At 35.7% G+C, this 16,852-nt stretch overlaps 1 protein-coding gene across 8 annotated transcripts in view; it reads left to right on the top strand.

The window, feature by feature from the left end:
* Positions 1-16,852, top strand: part of BIRC6 (baculoviral IAP repeat containing 6) — a 151,134-nt gene that overhangs the window by 30,292 nt on the left and 103,990 nt on the right. For 5 of the 8 annotated variants that reach the window (XM_015857676.2, XM_015857678.2, XM_015857674.2 and 2 more), the window contains exons 11-23: positions 1,552-1,701; positions 2,223-2,448; positions 6,722-6,882; positions 7,573-7,704; positions 9,110-9,241; positions 9,517-9,695; positions 10,346-10,476; positions 11,700-11,861; positions 11,967-12,098; positions 12,362-12,459; positions 13,778-13,925; positions 14,990-15,123; positions 16,249-16,395. In XM_015857676.2, the coding sequence (XP_015713162.1) occupies positions 1,552-1,701; positions 2,223-2,448; positions 6,722-6,882; positions 7,573-7,704; positions 9,110-9,241; positions 9,517-9,695; positions 10,346-10,476; positions 11,700-11,861; positions 11,967-12,098; positions 12,362-12,459; positions 13,778-13,925; positions 14,990-15,123; positions 16,249-16,395 (1,932 nt within the window). The remainder of the gene's footprint in view (positions 1-1,551; positions 1,702-2,222; positions 2,449-6,721; positions 6,883-7,572; positions 7,705-9,109; positions 9,242-9,516; positions 9,696-10,345; positions 10,477-11,699; positions 11,862-11,966; positions 12,099-12,361; positions 12,460-13,777; positions 13,926-14,989; positions 15,124-16,248; positions 16,396-16,852) is intronic. The other 3 variants (XM_015857677.2, XM_015857679.2, XM_015857673.2) reach the window with 1 other exon arrangement.

The following is a 16,852-nucleotide window of genomic DNA, read 5'->3' as shown; positions in this document are numbered from 1 at the left end:
AGGAGATTCTCAGGTTTGTTCATTGAGATCATTCTGATAAATGATCTTTGAGCTGAAAACATAATGGGAAACAAAGTGTGATTTGCTGTACTGACAAATTAAGCTGTCAAGGTCTACATTAAATTATACGTTCCTAATCCTTGTTGTTTAAGAAGATTGCTAATTTGTGAGCTATTTAATCTCAAGGAAGCTCACGTTTAAGTATTTACTGTTCTTTCTTTGTTGACTCTTGGCATCTATTACTAATGTACTGTTCTGCACCAGGGTAGATGTGTGGGGGTGCTGGGGGACAGGCAGTGCAGGCTTCTTACTGGATCTCAGTAGGAAAGGCCTCATGACATAGTTCTTCTAGAAAGATAGAGGGAAAAATAATGAATCTTATCGATCTTCAAACACCAGGAAACTGTGCAGCATTGCTTCTACTCAGTGTGGATTTTCCCATGACATTCTGCACTGATTCTGTGTGTTGAAAGATTCCTTCTTTTTGGTCATTCAAGCTATTATATTTCTCTTTCAGTTCTGTTTTGTTAAAACAACGATTTTCAATTTTATTAAGCCATTTTTTTGGTCTGGTCTTACTGAGATCCAGTAAACTCTGCACCATCTCTCTGCGCCTTTCCATCTGTGTGCTTCACTTCCCCACATTCCCTTAGTTCAAACCTGCTAATTATGCTTTTATTTTGGATGTTATTACCTATGTTATCTCAGGTTGATTTCAGTCTGTCTGGATAATTTGCCTTTTTCATAACAAGTTGAGAGTTGAATGGCATCCTGGAGTCAATTTTCAAAATAGAAAAAAAATAGTGTAGAAGGCCTGCCAGGACTTTACTTTCTATTTAAGTCCCGGGTAGTAGGACTTTTGTAACTACTGTAACTGGTAACACTCTTTCCCCAGCGTTGTGTAAAATTGAACATTTCTTCTCACTGATTTTTGTATTTGTGCATCACTTGGTGACGAATTCATTCAAGGCAACTCCCTCAGACTGTTTCAAGTCTCTTGCAAAACATCTTGTCATTTGAAAACTTCGGGATTACTGTTTTGACTGCTGACCAGATCAGTGCTGTTATTCTGACAGTACAATGCAAAGAGCTCTTTAGTTAGGAGAGTTCAGTAGGAAAATAATTTTTTCATTTCTTGGTTACTGAACATTGAAAGGAAATGAATGCAACATGTACCAACAAGGTAGTATGCTGTGAGTTGACGTGATGGAATATTTTCTGTTTACAGCATAATTTGAGTTACAGAAAGTGTAACAATAGTTCCGATGTGAGGTGTCTGCTGGGGCTTGTTTGGTTCATTAACTTTTTGGTTCATTGTTCTTCTCTCCACTAATATTTTCTTTCCTTTTATGGTACTCACAAGTGAAGTTAGTATTTCTGTAATTCTTTTCCTATCACTCTGAAAAATTTTGTAATAGTAAAGCAGAATGAATTTTCACTTATAAATAATAGCAGATCCAATAATTACAGTAATAACTATGTAGCACTTTAACAGGAAGTTGAGTTTAACTGTATGCCTGTCTAAACTTCTTTCATCAACTTTGATTTTAGGTGGAGAGCTTCATTTCCTTCAGATTGGAGGAACGTGTGATGACATAGATGAAACTGATATACTTGTAGATGGATCGCTTTCCAAAAGTGTAGAGCAGTCATCAGAAGGCATCAAGCCATTATCTAACCCTTCTAGTCCGGGGATTACAGGTAAATTGTTCATGTTTAAATGTATCAAGCTGTACATTAAGATATTTATATTATAAAAATCAAACTTCTGAGCTATTTTTAATCTCTTCAGTGTTTTCCTGCCTCATAGATTAAAAAGCAGAAGCAATAATTCTTCCAATAAGAGTGAGTTTTCTGCCTGACTCTGAGTCTGTCATCTTTAAACAACTCTGATAAAATGTTTAAGTTCCACACTAATGCCATGTGTCTGTTGTCACAGAATGTAAAACATTCATTTTCTTTAGACTGAGTCCATAAGGGTATAAAAAGTGTTTTAAACAGCTTTACACAATTGAAATGTAACTGGCTAGCTTCTTCATTGTGATGGCTCTAGTTGTATCTCAGTGTCCTCATAGCCTTTTTCTTTTTTCGACTTATCTTGGTGTCACGCATAAGCTACCTTTACATATAGCAGTTTGATTTTCCTGTCAAAATGTTTATATGACGTTTTGAGGAGAAAAAATAATTTGTATAGTAAATATTTATGTTGTATAATTATTCAGGAGTTGATCTTTTGGTGGACCAGCCATTTTCCCTTGAAACACTGACATCTCTGGTAGAACTGACCCGTTTTGAGACCTTGACACCACGATTTTCAGCCACTGTCCCTCCCTGTTGGGTAGAAGTCCAGCAAGAACAGCAGCAAAGGAGGCATCCTCAGCATTTGCACCAGCAGCACCATGGAGATGCAGCTCAGCACACTCGAACTTGGAAGCTACAGACAGACAGGTAAGTAGAATAATGATACAAAAAGAATTGTAGCTGCTGTCATGACAAATTTAGAGTGACTTCACTGTTTTTAAATAGTGTGCAAGTTTAATAATGTTTACTTTCATAGAGTCTGGTCTTTATTTTGTGGGTTGTAAGGCAGCTCTTCCTGCCTTAGTTGTTGTAGTATATTCATGTATTGTTGTAAGTACTCGTCCTAATACAAACTGTGTTGCAGTTGTTGTTTTTTTTAATAAGAAAATAGAACGTGGATTTTTGTATGTTCCTGTCAAATGAAATTGGTTTTTATGTGAAACATTTCCTTGAATCAATAGAGGACCTTTACTGTGATGAAACTTAGGCAGAATTTTCTTCGATGGGAACTATGCTGCACGGTATCTGTGTAAACTTGATTTTTATCTATCTATTTGTTTATTTATTTTACACTTGGCACGTGAACTTGGAATTTGCTGGGAATTGTAAAGACTGAGACAGTGGTGCGGCAGTCTTTTTGAAGATTTGCTTAAAACCTAAATGAAGTGCCTGTACATGGTATTTTTGTCTTAAAATTCTTGAAAAGACAAAGTATAGCTGTAAGCTGTGGAGTGTGCTGTTTTGGTGTTGTTTTTTTAATGGAATTGTTGAATAAGGTACTGCAGGGTCTTTTTGGGTCCGGCTGTTACGTATCCATAAAAGTGCCTTAATATCAAACACTTAGGCATCACAATCTGAACACCAATTGGCTGAAAGCAAAGAAGCCAAAGGGCACTAGGGGTACTGGAACATATGTGGAGGGGGAAAAAAAGATGTATAAAATAAGTGAGAGGTAGCATATGCTCATGACACATTTGAGATGGTGAAACAGGCCTGGAATTAAGGGTTGAAGGCATTCCAGGGCTGACACCTAGCATGAGTTGCACTTGTTTTAACTTAAATATTCATAAGCTATAGTTAATAAAGGATTTGAAAGCTGTTTTTATCTTGTGATTTTGCTTTGTGTAAGTTAAGTATTCTGTTTACACCAAGTGAAGAGGAGGTAATAACTGCTAGTAATAACTGTGGATTATCTGGTGTGTTCTGCAAGAGTTGAAAAAATAAAATGCCACCTAATAGTTATGAAAAACAAATCATTGAAGTTAATAGGTATTAATTGAAACATTAGCTTAGGAACATTAAAAGATTTATATGTGCAAAGTAAAATAGGAATGTGACTAAATACTTACTTTAGTAATATATACCTATAACAGATGTTAATGACACATTTAGACAAATTACAGTCCATTCGTTTGCAGAATAAAATATAGATTTTTAAGATTAAAAGTGAGGTTCATAATTAAAAGTTGTTTGGGAGAAACTTTTTCATTTCTGGATTATTTTGTTGGTCTGTAAAATGAATTTTCCTTTATCTCTTCCTTGCGTCTTACGCCAGTTCTTATCAAAAAGCAGGATTATAGGGTTAGGTGGATGTGTGATGCAATTTGATACAGTAATTCACGTGTTTAACAAACAGCTAGAAGGAAATAATTTTGTAGGAGTATTTCAGAGGAGCACACCATGTTACACCTTAGCCTTATATAGACATACTTCAAAAATAAGGGATAAATGAAGAGTTAGATATTCATGTTCTTCCCAGCTTTTATTCTTTGGAATTGAATGTGCAGCTCAAAGTACAGTTGTCGTGAAAGATGAAACACTGAGATGTTGGAAAATATTTTGTAGCTGTGAGAATGATGGTAAACTTGCATTTAGAACATAGTCTTGTATATTTTTCTTTAAAAATATACTGTAATATTAGGAATACTTCAAATTGTTCTGAAACTGATGAAATAGGAGGTTTTTCACTCATACTATAACTAGATTAATCATTGCCACAGGTGAGATCTCTTCAGTACTGGAGATTAATATGGGGCCTTCTTGTAGGGCCATTATACCATGTACCTGCTAGATATTTAAAACCTCCTTTGGCGCATCTACTACTGAATTTTGTGTCAAAAAAAAAAAAAAAAAAAATTATAGAGTAAACCATTCACAGTTCTAACTTGGTATGACAGTGTGTGTCTTCTAGCATACAGTCTACAGCAGACCACTGTGGACCAGCTGTTGTGTTACTTTAGCTTAAACTGGATGAACAGATTATTTAGTGTTTCTAAAGGTTTGTTCCTTTGAATGTCTCATTCACTTCATGTTTTGCACAGTGTCTATAGCAATATTCAAACATACCAAAAACAAACAGAAAACCCACCTCCACACCTTCTGTTTTGTATAGGGCTCAGTATCCTACAAGACCCAGGAAAGGCATGAATGGTTCTGACAAGGTTTTAGTATTATTTTGTGCTAAATAGTTTCCCCGAGGTTTTAGAATAAATTTTCATTATTTCATTTATCTATTTATACTTATTAGCTGAAAATTTGTCACTGTTGCTTCATAAATCAAAACCAGAGAGGCTTTCTTCTGTCCATCTTTCACCACCTTCCAAAGTAAATAATTTTCAGTACTTTTTTTTTTTTTTTTTTGAAAGCAGGAGAGAACTTTGAAATTCTGTTTCTGGTTTTCAGTGAGATCCACAGTAAATAACTGGAGGCGTATAATGGTGTGGATTGTACTGTGCCGTGTCTGAATTGCAAATGCTGTTTGAGCTTCTTGACTTCCAGTTTCCCCTTGGCCTAGAAGTTTTCTACTGCAGCGTGAATAGTGCTGCCATTATACGAACTTGCTAGTTTGGCAGCCCTGCTTTTCCTGGGCAGGCTGTTAATTGCTGCCATTGCAGCAAAGCTCCTGAACTCTCTCTTCTTCATCAAAGGCCTCAAGTGCGTCTGGGACTGCTGAGGTGGAAACCGATGCCTTAAAAGGCAGATGGTTAATTTCATAAATAGTCATTGAAGAGAAAATGAAACCATTCTCAAATTAAGTGGTTAGTTCTAAAATTCCACAATATGCAAAATGAGTTTGAAGGTCTAATCTTGTTTATTGCAGCAGGAAAAAAAAAAAAAAAAAAAATGGATTATTTTACCTATCACTTTAGAATTTGCTCATTACTGTCTTCTGATGACTTAAATGTGTAGATTCATTTTAGTAACACAATATGTTCTTTGAAAGAAAACAACTCTTACATTGTCCTATTTTTTTTAATGATGAAAAAGGAAATACTGAGATTGTAGTTAAGTTGTAATTCAAATAACCTTCAGAAGTATATACTTGCTTGAGGGGGTAAGTGTCTTTCAGGGATATTAATACTGCAAAGAATTAAGTATACTTTTTAAAGACCCTTAGTCTCCTTATGCGTCTTCAGAACAATACTTGGTGCTTAGCATATTATTTGATTTAAATACCTTTTGTGTTTTAGTTGTTAGAAAAACATTTGGACATTAATTTATGTAGCTTACAGTTTCTTAGTGTTCTCTGTTTTGAAATTAGATAATTGCAAGCTATGGAAGTTGCTGTGTTTTTGAAAGTCAGTTACTGATAAATGTGTCTGAAAGAGCAATTAACTTAATGTGATAATTCGCTCAGTCAGTTTTATTTGAATTGCTCTTTTCTTTTGTTTGAAGTATTTATTGCAAACCATTTTGTATCAAGCTGTGGAACTGATCTTTGAGGACTACTTCTCAAGTTTATAATTTATAATTTCTGTCTAAAACAAGATTGGCTTTTAAAAGAAAATATGACTCATTAAAATAAAGCTGCACCCGTTTTGCTCAGCACAGGCTCCTAAGTGTGCATGTGGTAAGAAGCACTTCTCACCCTGTGTAAATTACTAAGTATATTAAATGTGTATACATGTATATACATTTTTTGAAACTCGTATTTTGGGCTTCCTGCATGTGGCTGTTCTGGTATTGAGAAGTGACACTGTTTAACAATTAATAATACAGGAAGCCAATTTACAAGGTTGCAAGGCAGTTACTATCATGCTTTCTTATAGTACAGCAATCCGAAGATCCCTTTCTAGCATGCTGGGTTGTTTTTTTTTTGCTAGAAATAAAACTGATACTTATAGTATGGGAGCAGCAACGTAATGAAGATAATGTGAATCTTCATTGCTGTTTTTATTCAATCATTGACTTGTTCTGCTTCCCCCTGTCAACTGGCTTTTAAAATCTTCTTCATAAAATCATTGTGAGCAACTGCAGATTGAAATGCTTCTACTTCAGAAATGAATGTGTATATCAACTAACATGAAATATTTTTTCTTTTTTTAAGAAACACGTGCATAGATGAAGTATGCACTAGATAATGCTGCCTACTTGATCTGAATCTTAATGATGTATCTTCGTTTTCCTTTTTTCCTTACAGCAACAGCTGGGACGAACATGTCTTTGAGCTGGTTCTTCCAAAAGCTTGTATGGTTGGGCATGTGGACTTCAAATTTGTTTTGAACTCAAACATCACAAACATTCCCCAAATTCAAGTGACTTTACTCAAAAATAAAGCTCCAGGCTTAGGAAAAGTCAATGGTAAGAAAGGACTTGAGGTATCTTTCACAATAATTTTTTTTCCTCAGAATCAGTGTACTCTCTGAGGTATGTTAGAAGACTTGGTTGAAATTATGTAAATATTTTCATTTTCTACTTATTTCACTTTATTCTGTTTCTCAGGATCATATTCGCTTTTTCACTTAACATGTTAGAAGGTAAATTGGGAAAGCAAGCTTAATAAACAGTTTCAGAATCCTGATTATGTCCAAATGAGAAGTACGTGGTTCAGAGAGATCGAATCAAATTCTTATTCTGTGTTGCTTGAATCCTGTGGTAATTAAACAAACAAATGAAAAAAATTGCTATCAATAGTTAATCAAACTGGAGGTCAACAGTTGAAACATTTTACATGTCTTCCCGTCTATGATTTGTAAGAGCATTCAGTTGGAAAAAGAAAGTATTATCAAAATAATATCTTGATGTTCGGTGTGAAAGACAATTCTTTTAGCTCATTAGAATTTCAGTACTGGATTCTAATTACTTAGGAATAATCTTCAGTTGATTGCCAGGAGCAGATACTTGGATTCAGAGAAATATTTTATAACATTTTCTGCAGTTGCAGTCTTAATATGTAAAATGTGTAAAGCTGATAACAATGAAAACTACTGCTTCTGTATTTTATGAACCTGAAGCAATGCTTATAAATTATGTTATTCTTTTATTCTCCAGAAGCAGCAGTAGATAGACAGATCACATTTCCTCTATCTCCAGCTCATAATGTTGAAACAGAGAGAAATGGAAAGCCAGGACTGGTTGAATTCAGTGAAGAAATGCAGTATATGGATGTAGAGGAACCGCAATGTAAGTTTCAGTTAACTTGTTATAGTCTGTTTAAAATGTAAGCTTGCTTTTTTAAACTTATGTTTTGAGTATATACTGGAACTTCTCCATTAATATTACTTAGCCATTGGAAACAGTCTCATTTCTTAGTCCTGCTCAGTGATGCCTTTCAATTGGATCTGACTGAGGAGAGCTGACTCCCAACAGAAAAAATTAATCGTTGGAGTGATTCAGTTTGGGAACATAGATTCTTTTTCTTGGTCTGTTGATCAGTCTTCCTTACCTTTTCTGCGATCAGCCTTATCTAGGGCATGATTCCAAGACAGATGTTGCACAGAGTAGGGAAGGAGAAATCAATGGAGAGATTTAAAAAAAAAAAAAAAAAAAAAAAGTGAAAAGGTGTTGGAAAGAAAAACTGTTTCATGCTTATGAATCATCAGAAGGATGAGTGGATGATCATTTCAGTATGCTGTGGGATAAAAAAATTGGTCAGTTGCTTTTTTTTTTTTTTTTTTTACTTTTTTTTTATTTTATGAGACACAGTGGTTGTTGTGGCTCAAAATGCATTGGTTCATCATTTTATTTGCTGTATATTTTGTGGTTCTGTGATGGTCGGTGTACATACTGTCATAGAATCACAGAACAGTTTATGCTGTGAGGGAATCTAAAAGACCATCCAGTTCCATCCCCTTGCTGTGGACAGGGTGGTTACCTACTGGATCATTGCCCAAAGCCCCACCAAACCTGGCCACAAACACCTCCAGGGAAGGGGGGCTTCAAACCATTACCTCTTGTCCTGACTCTACATTTTCTGAGGAAGAGCCTCTTTAAGACCCCTTTAATTACTGGAAGGTAGCTAGCTATAAGGTCTCCCCAGAATCTTCAAATATATAGGCTAAATAACTACAACTTTCTCAGACTTTTCTCAAAGGAAAGGTACTCCAGCTGTCTCTGATAATCCCTGTGTCCCTCCTCTGGAACTGCTGTAGCACATCCATTTGTTCTCTGTGTTTGGGCTCTGAAGTTGATGTGAGATCTCACAAGAACAGAGAGGGAGAATCACCTCTTTTAATGTGCTGGCCACGCTTCCTTAGATGCAGCCCAGGGTACGGTTGGCTTTCTGACCTGCAAGGACACATTGCTGACTCATGTTGAGCTTTTTGCCTGCCAGAACTCATGAGTCCTTCTCCACAGTTGTATTATTGATATAACTGAAAGTGATTTGAAAACTGTCAGTTAGCTCTGTTGATTTCATTGGAGAATGGCTACAAGTGAACCTAAAGTATCTGTCATTTTTTCAGTGTCCATTTTATGTGTGTTTAGCAGTCTCTTTGACACAGTGTATTTTTAACCCCTGCAAGTGATCAGATTTTAGGATGACTTTAGGATTTCTAGTTCAGATCCATATTATTCATGTTTTTTCAAGGTCTTAGGTTGTGTCCGTTTTTGGAGGAACACAAGGAGGATATACTCTGTGGTCCAGTATGGTTGGCTACTGGACTTGATCTGTCAGGACATGCTGGAATGTTGACACTAACAAGTCCAAAGCTTGTTAAAGGTAAAACAGCTTACTGTGCTATTCACATGAAATATGCATTTTCTAATTGCATCTTGTACGTTTGTAGTCAGACTTTGGTTTGAATTTGTCTTCATGTTGACACATTTTGCCATATGTAACACAATAGTGATTTACTATTTCAAACTGATGTTTAAAGTACTTTACTTAATGTAGTTGAGCTCTGCTTGTGTATGCTGTATGTCTGAAAGGTGTTATAGCTTGCCCTTGTGACTTAAACATATTCTTCCACCTCTTTTCTTTTTCTTCACTTCCAGGCATGGCCGGTGGCAAGTACCGTTCCTTTTTAATTCATGTTAAAGCAGTGAGTGACAGAGGAACGGAAGAAATCTGCAATGGTGGCATTAGGCCAGTTGTTAGAATACCGTCTCTAAAACCACAGACTAACAAGGGTCATTCCCTTGCTTCATTATTGGCAAAAGTTGCAGCAGGCAAGGTACTGAATAGCCAAGAAAGACATCTGTGTTAAAGTTGTAGAATTGGTATGGTTTAGATCATCAGAAAACAGAACAGCTGTTAAGAAAATTAAGATCCATGACAAATTATGTTTTTTAAGTTAAGAGTTTATGTTGTATCAATGCTTTCAAGAATCAGAGTTGTAGAGTTGTTCCTTGGAAGTTATTTCCTCTGTGAAAGTTTAGTTCCTATTTTGAGCATTTGTTTCTGAAATTTCTGTTTTTGTGAGTGGTTTTTAGTAGCTGATCAACCTTGCCCTTTCATGAGGGTTTGTATGTGAGTGTATTTTAGTATTGATTGTTACAGTTGGAAGATTGGATGATGTGATGTACCTCTTATTGGAAACAATTAAAATTGTTAGAACATGATAAAACTACAAACAATGCTAAATTTGATGCTTTGCATATAAGTAGTCCACTTTAGTACAATACATTAAAATACTCTTTGGTTTAAAAAATCCTGACTTTTCCCTGTGCAGTTGCTAACAAGCAGTAAATATTTTAGTGCTCATAGTGAGATTTTTCTTAGCTGTATGTACTTTGTCCTGATCAGAGTATATAGATGCAACAATCAAAAACAATGCAATTTTTGAAATCCTTTAATTCCTTTCTGCTCCTCTCCAAACATCAGGAAAAACCATCCAGCAAAATTGAAGCCGGTAACTCTTCCAGAAAATCAGATAATCTTAGAGGTTGTGACTTACTTCAAGAAGTCTCTGTAACAATTCGAAGATTTAAAAAAACTTCAATATCAAAGGAAAGGTTAGTAGATGTTCTATAATTACAGGAAATATTCACTTCATAATTATGTTTTATATGAGAAGTCCAGTAAGTCATTTGAGGGCATTGTACTGTGCAAATTGTGATAGGAAAACATATATAATCCTTAATGTATGTAGCTATGTTCTAAGTGATTATTTGGCCTACTTGTAAAGGGAACGGTACATAATAGCACTCAAACAGGGTGTGTGTTTTCATTAAAATAAGCAAAAACAAAACGTATTTGAAGAATGAGTAGCAAAATTAAGTAATAGTCATAATTTTACTTTAAGTATCAAGAGCAGAAATCTTGTCACTTGGGCTGTAGGGTCAGTTGATCAGATAAAGACAAAGCATTCAGAACAAAGAATGAATTGTCTGTATTGGTGTTTATAGTCAAAGATACAAAGAAATCTAAAGCATGTGAATTTCTAGCATGAGTGATGTTTTAGAAGACCAATATAAAATGTAATTAATTGTATAATAGGCTACAGATCAAACGGACAAGAAAACGGTAGTATTGTTTAGGACTGGTTTTTGTTCACCAAAGAATTTCAGGAGTCCTCCAGGATGAAAGAAATAAATTTCTAGTGGAAGTGAAGCTTCATGCTGTGAAATGCTTCAGAACATAAGGACAGGCATATGGTAATAAAGAATGGCTCTGAAAATGGTTCGAAGTGATCATGGACTTGTAAGCTTGTTGATATTACTAATCTTCCAGCAGAAAATTGTTTTTGGTTTTCCAGAAAGCCTCTGGTGATGGCTTTTGTTGGAACTACAAAGTAAGAGGGGATCCTGAATAAATTAGCATCAGGTTCTTTAATGCGCTGGAAGTTGATACATGCATGTAGTTGTGAAATAATGTTGTAGACAATCAAAGTGTGCTTAAATTTACAACTTAATAAATGAGTAAATGTGGGGGGGGGAAATAAAGTTTATTAAATGTACAGCAATTGAGCAGAAAATGGAAGTATCAGGAATCATAGAATCACCAAGTTTGGGAAGAATGTCCAAAATCATCTAGTCCAGTCATTCACAGATCACCAATATTTCCTACTAAACCATATCCCTTATCGTCTAAACATATAGGGAAGATGTCATATACGCATGTTCTGCTTTAACTGTCACCTAGGCATCTTAAGACAGGTTACAAAACTAGAAGGAGAATAGGAGAATGACCGCACTGAATAATTGTTGTTTTTTTTTTTATCTCCCCTATTCCCCAGAGTTCAGCGGTGTGCCATGTTGCAGTTTTCAGAGTTCCATGAGAAACTGCTCACTACTCTTTGCAAAAAGACAGATGATGATCTGACCACCGAACATGCTCAGAGCCTTGTGCTAGACACTCTTTGTTGGCTAGCAGGAGTGTATTCAAATGGACCTGGCAGGTGAGAGAGAATTTGTGTCTGTAAACTAGTGTAGCTGTTTGTCAATATCATCTCTATTAGAGCAATTTTACACGATTATCTAAGGCATGCGTCTTGTTTTTGCAGCTCAAAGGAAGGAAGCGACAGCTTGCTTTCCAAAACACGCCGATGTGTCTCTGATATAATACGTGTTTGTTTCTTTGAAGCTGGGCGGAGCATAGCTCACAAATGTGCGCGGTTTCTTGCACTTTGCATCAGGTGAGTGCAGTTTTATTTGAGGTGCAGATGCCTTTTGTAAAGGTGTATTTGGGTGTTCTACATGCAATCTGAAATGCATATATAGGGATTGTTTATTGTGTAAATTTATAGACAAGTTGATCTAGAACTTCTGTTAAGGAAAAATATGTTAGGGGTTGACTGTGGAGGACATCCAGCTTTTTACTTCATCTTCTGGAGGAGATCTCATGTTTCCTTTTTACTTTGTTAAACATTAAAGTGTCTGGCTGTGTGTTTCTTTGTAGCAATGGCAGGTGTGACCCAAGTCAGCAGGGTTTTGGATCAGTTCTCCTAAAAGCTTTACTTGACAATATGCCTCTTCTACCTGCTGCTGCAACAGGTGGTATGTATACAATGTTTATTGTCATGCAAAAACACAGTACCTTTGTTTGTCATGTTTTGTTGCACTGTCTTGTAGAATAGGAATTCCATAATTGTTAGTACTGACTGCTTCTTGGTGTGGTCTGGTCCAGTGATGGATGGTAGAAATTTAAGCAAATTGCCTTCCTTATAATGCTGAGGCAATAAAGTTTTTAGGAGACCTCATAATAATAAGTGTTAACATGGTTAAAACATGTAACAGACTGCTGCAGAGGATATTGAATGCACAGGGGAGGGAAGAGGAAAGGAGAGAGCTAAGAATTCTGTTTTCACGCAGAACAAGTGCGCTGTGCTTCCAAAATTATCTGTATGGAGAAGTACCTGCAGCAAATACAGGATAGAGGCAGCAGCCAAAAACAAGATAAAAAGAAAGAGCTGAATCTGGAATGAGAGTTGACTCTGGAGGAATTAGAGCCTTTAACTTCACATTTTGAAGTGGGAAGAGCATTTTGATTGTGTTTAGTGAAAGCAGAGTGCAGAAGTAATGAAAGAAGTATGCGCAAAATTTTCTCTCTGGACCCTTAGTTTATTTCATTGTGAACTAGCCAGTGAGAAGTATTTGTGGAAGCATGATTACAGAATGATTCTACGCTAAAGTTACTCCTCTTGCTCACTCCCTCTGCCCCTCAAAAAAAAGACACCCCCAAAAAATTGGTAGATGAGGAGAGAAGAATATTTCCAAGTTTGTATTCTGTAATTCATGAGTTCATTTATTGGAGGGCCGCAAAGTAAACCAGAGGGCTGGAGCACCTATCCTGGGAAGACAGACTAAAGTAGCTGGGCGTGTTCAGTCTGGAGAAGAGAAGGGTGAGGGGAGGCCTCATTAAAGCTTTCTAGTATTTAAAGAAAGGGAGATTGTAAACAGGAGAGAAATCAACCTCTTGCATGAGTAGATACTAATTGGACAGTAGGTAGTAGTTCTAGATCTTCTCTCTTTTAGTTTAAATTAAATGTCAGGGGCAAGTTTTTAACTGAGTGTGGTGAGGTGCTGGAACAGGTTGTCCAGAGAGGTTGAGTGCCCTGTCCCTGGAGCTGTTCAAGGCCAGGTTGGTTGGGGCTTTGGGCAGCCTGATCTAGTACTTGACCTAGAAATTGGCAATTCTCCTGTGGTGAGAGGGTTGGAAATCAGTGATCCTTGAGGTTTCTTCCCACTTGGGCTGTTCATATGTGTGTCATGATTTATCACTTACATTGATTATATGAATAGAATAGCCTTTCTGAGTGAAATATTCACATGATATTTCATTTGGAATTAATTTTATTTTATATTTTTAATGCAGGATCAGTGTATTGGTATTTTGTATTGCTGAATTATGTAAAGGATGAAGATTTGGCAGGATGTAGTACAGCTTGTGCATCACTGTTAACTGCTGTGTCCCGACAACTGCAGGATCGCCTGACACCTATGGAAGCATTACTACAGACAAGGTACTAAGGGCAGCAGTTGTTGTAAACTTAAAAGACAAAAATGCAAACTTTCTGATGCTACCCTCAAGTGTTCTGAAAATTGTTGGCTGTTTAAAAATAAAATCCATTTTGCAGTATTTGAGCAAGGTTTAGTATCATGTAGCTCTGAGAAATTGTTGCAAAGGTAAAGGTGAATTAAATTACTGTCCTGCAATTTACAGCACGCTTCAGGTCAGCAAGTGTTTAAGTGATGTCTGAAGTTGTGCCATCCTTAAATAGTATTTAAGTTATTTAGTGTAAGGATTAACAAAGCATCATCTCTTTCGAGTATGGGAGGGAATACAAAATACTTAATAGTTTTTGTTCTGCTTAATACCTCATAAAGTTGTAGACTTCGAGCTGACTGTATATTTTAAGAATTGTTACTGAATGTCACATTCTAAGTATAAACATTGGAGTAATTCACTGGTAATACGCGTTCTTATTCTAAATTACACAGCAGTATGGTTCCTGGCTATAATTTTGCATCTTTTAGATGTTGAACCAATTGTCTGTGTTAACTTTGGGTTTACGTGCTGTATTTAAAGGAGATTTCTGGTGATTCTTTTTTGCAGCAGTTTCCAAGGCCATATTATGATGATGGGAGCATTCTGCTGTTATACAGCTTTTCCATTCTGCTTTTCTAGTCTTGGTTAATAATTTGGCCAAGTTTCTATTTTTTAATTAATTGACTTGAGGTAAATGTTTAATTCACTGTGTGCAGACATGAATATTGCTCTAATTGTTTCAGGTTTACAGTTTTCATATCTGAGTGTGACTATATGTCATATTTCCAGGGCAGTGTTAAATTTCCAAAACTACATAGCAACGGTTCATCAATTAGCAAGATATGCTGTTTGAATATGTCTCTTAAATGATTTTTGTGAAATAGTAGCAAATGGTAATTTTTGAGATATATCAGTTGATTGAAGAAAGTAGTTTGAAATAATACAGGCAAAATTTGTTATATTTGCCCTTTTTCTCTAAATAAATTTGTGTTAACTCTTATTGTTTGAATACTGCTATTTGTCTCACTCTGTTTACAGATATGGATTATATAGTTCACCTTTTGATCCAGTTCTCTTTGATTTGGAAATAAGTGGCTCCTCTTGTAAAAATGTGTACAACAGCAGCATTGGTGTTCAGTCAGATGAAATTGATCTGTCTGATGTTCTGTCAGGTACATATGTTTAACAATAATCTATTACAGAAAAATTGTTAATTCTCTTTACTGTGCTGATTTTTTAGGTAAGGTGGGGTTTTATACTGTCCATATGTTTTGTAGTCGTACACAGTGAAGTTCAAGAGATTCTCTTGTTTCATGAGGTCTCCAACAAATTCCTCTGAGCCTTAAGGAAAGATTAAAGTCTTTTTCTTATCATATAAAGGAGCAAGGAGAAGGCTAGATATTAAGCATAGAGGCTGACACTATTCACTGTGTCAGAGTCATCAAGGAAATCATTTGCCACTTCAATTTAGCAGCTTGTCTGAGGTATCTGTTCATTATTCATTCAGTCAGTCTTGGAGCAGTCTCCAAGGCAGAGAAAAATAAATGGATTGCTCAAAACTCAGGAAGCTGCCAGCTGATTCCCATTAATTAATTATTACAGATCTCATGAGATTTTTGTTTTTGCTTCAGAGATGCTGAAAAATGCCTTAAATATTCTAGTTGCTATCATCTCAGGTAATTTCATAAGGGGAAATGTTAGGCCTTGGAACGTCCTGAGAAGAACATACTTACCTCTCAGGAAACTGTTCTCATAGGAAACATATTTCATCAATCATAGTGCCTAGTTTCCTTTTCTTGGTTGCTTTTGTACACCATCTTTCCAATCCTCCTTCAATACTACACCATATAATGATAATATGTTGAATAAAAGCCTTGATTTTATACATATTTGTTGTATGATCTCTGTCAGTCTGCTATTTTCTTGTCCTTCTTTCTGGGTACATCAAATGTATTTCTGCTGCTTTCTGTTATGATAAGAAAGAATAAAACACCTGCATATAATTTTTCTGGAATTAAGGAAGTTAAATTCTGCATTATGCTTTTGCACATGATATTTTTGCATTTGGTATTTTCAGTTAAGATGATCTGTTCAGATTTGGCAGCATTATCCATTTAAAATATACTCCCATCTATATATATTGCAGACATGATAGAGTTAAGGTGTTTGATCCATAACACGAAGCTATAAAATACTAAAATTGTTAAATTCAGCTGTTCCTTTCAACTCATTGGTACTTGCAGTGTTGTTGTCAAGAGATTATTAGATAATGGAGTAAATACTTCTTTCTCTTTCAGGAAATGGGAAAATAAGTAGCTGTGCAGCTGCTGAAGGAAGTTTTACATCTCTTACTGGGCTTCTGGAAGTTGAACCTCTGCACTTTACGTGTGTTTCAACAAGTGATGGAACTAGAATAGAAAGGGACGATGCAAGTACGTTTACTGGTATATACAATTTTTCATTTTTTCTACTTACCATAATTCTACAGTATGAAATCTTTTATTTGGACTTAATGAGCAGCTGTTTCACAAATTGATTCCAGTTTTTAAATGTGGTTGTTGTTTTGTTTTTTTGTTTAAATAACTACATCAGTTTATTGTTAGAGTTTAGCAAACTGTATTTCATATTTATTAATTGGAATGAATTTGTTTCTGCACGTGAGTGTAACGTAACAATTTGCAAGTGTGCCTTGCAGCCTGATGTGGCAAAAGCATTCAAAGGCCTTAGGAGGATCTTCCATAATGAAAATGTTTCATGTACACTGTGCACAGCCTGCTTGCATATACTTTGCAATTCAGTATCATGTTACTTTGTAAGAAGTCAATTAAAAAAAGCTTACTTTGTTTTTACATTGCTCTTAGTAATGATTAAGATGTTTATTATCATTTCTGTTCTACATAC

Source organism: Coturnix japonica, chromosome 3 (assembly GCF_001577835.2).
Source record: "Coturnix japonica isolate 7356 chromosome 3, Coturnix japonica 2.1, whole genome shotgun sequence".
Taxonomy (NCBI): domain Eukaryota; kingdom Metazoa; phylum Chordata; class Aves; order Galliformes; family Phasianidae; genus Coturnix; species Coturnix japonica.
This window is presented reverse-complemented; position numbering and strand designations above follow the sequence as displayed.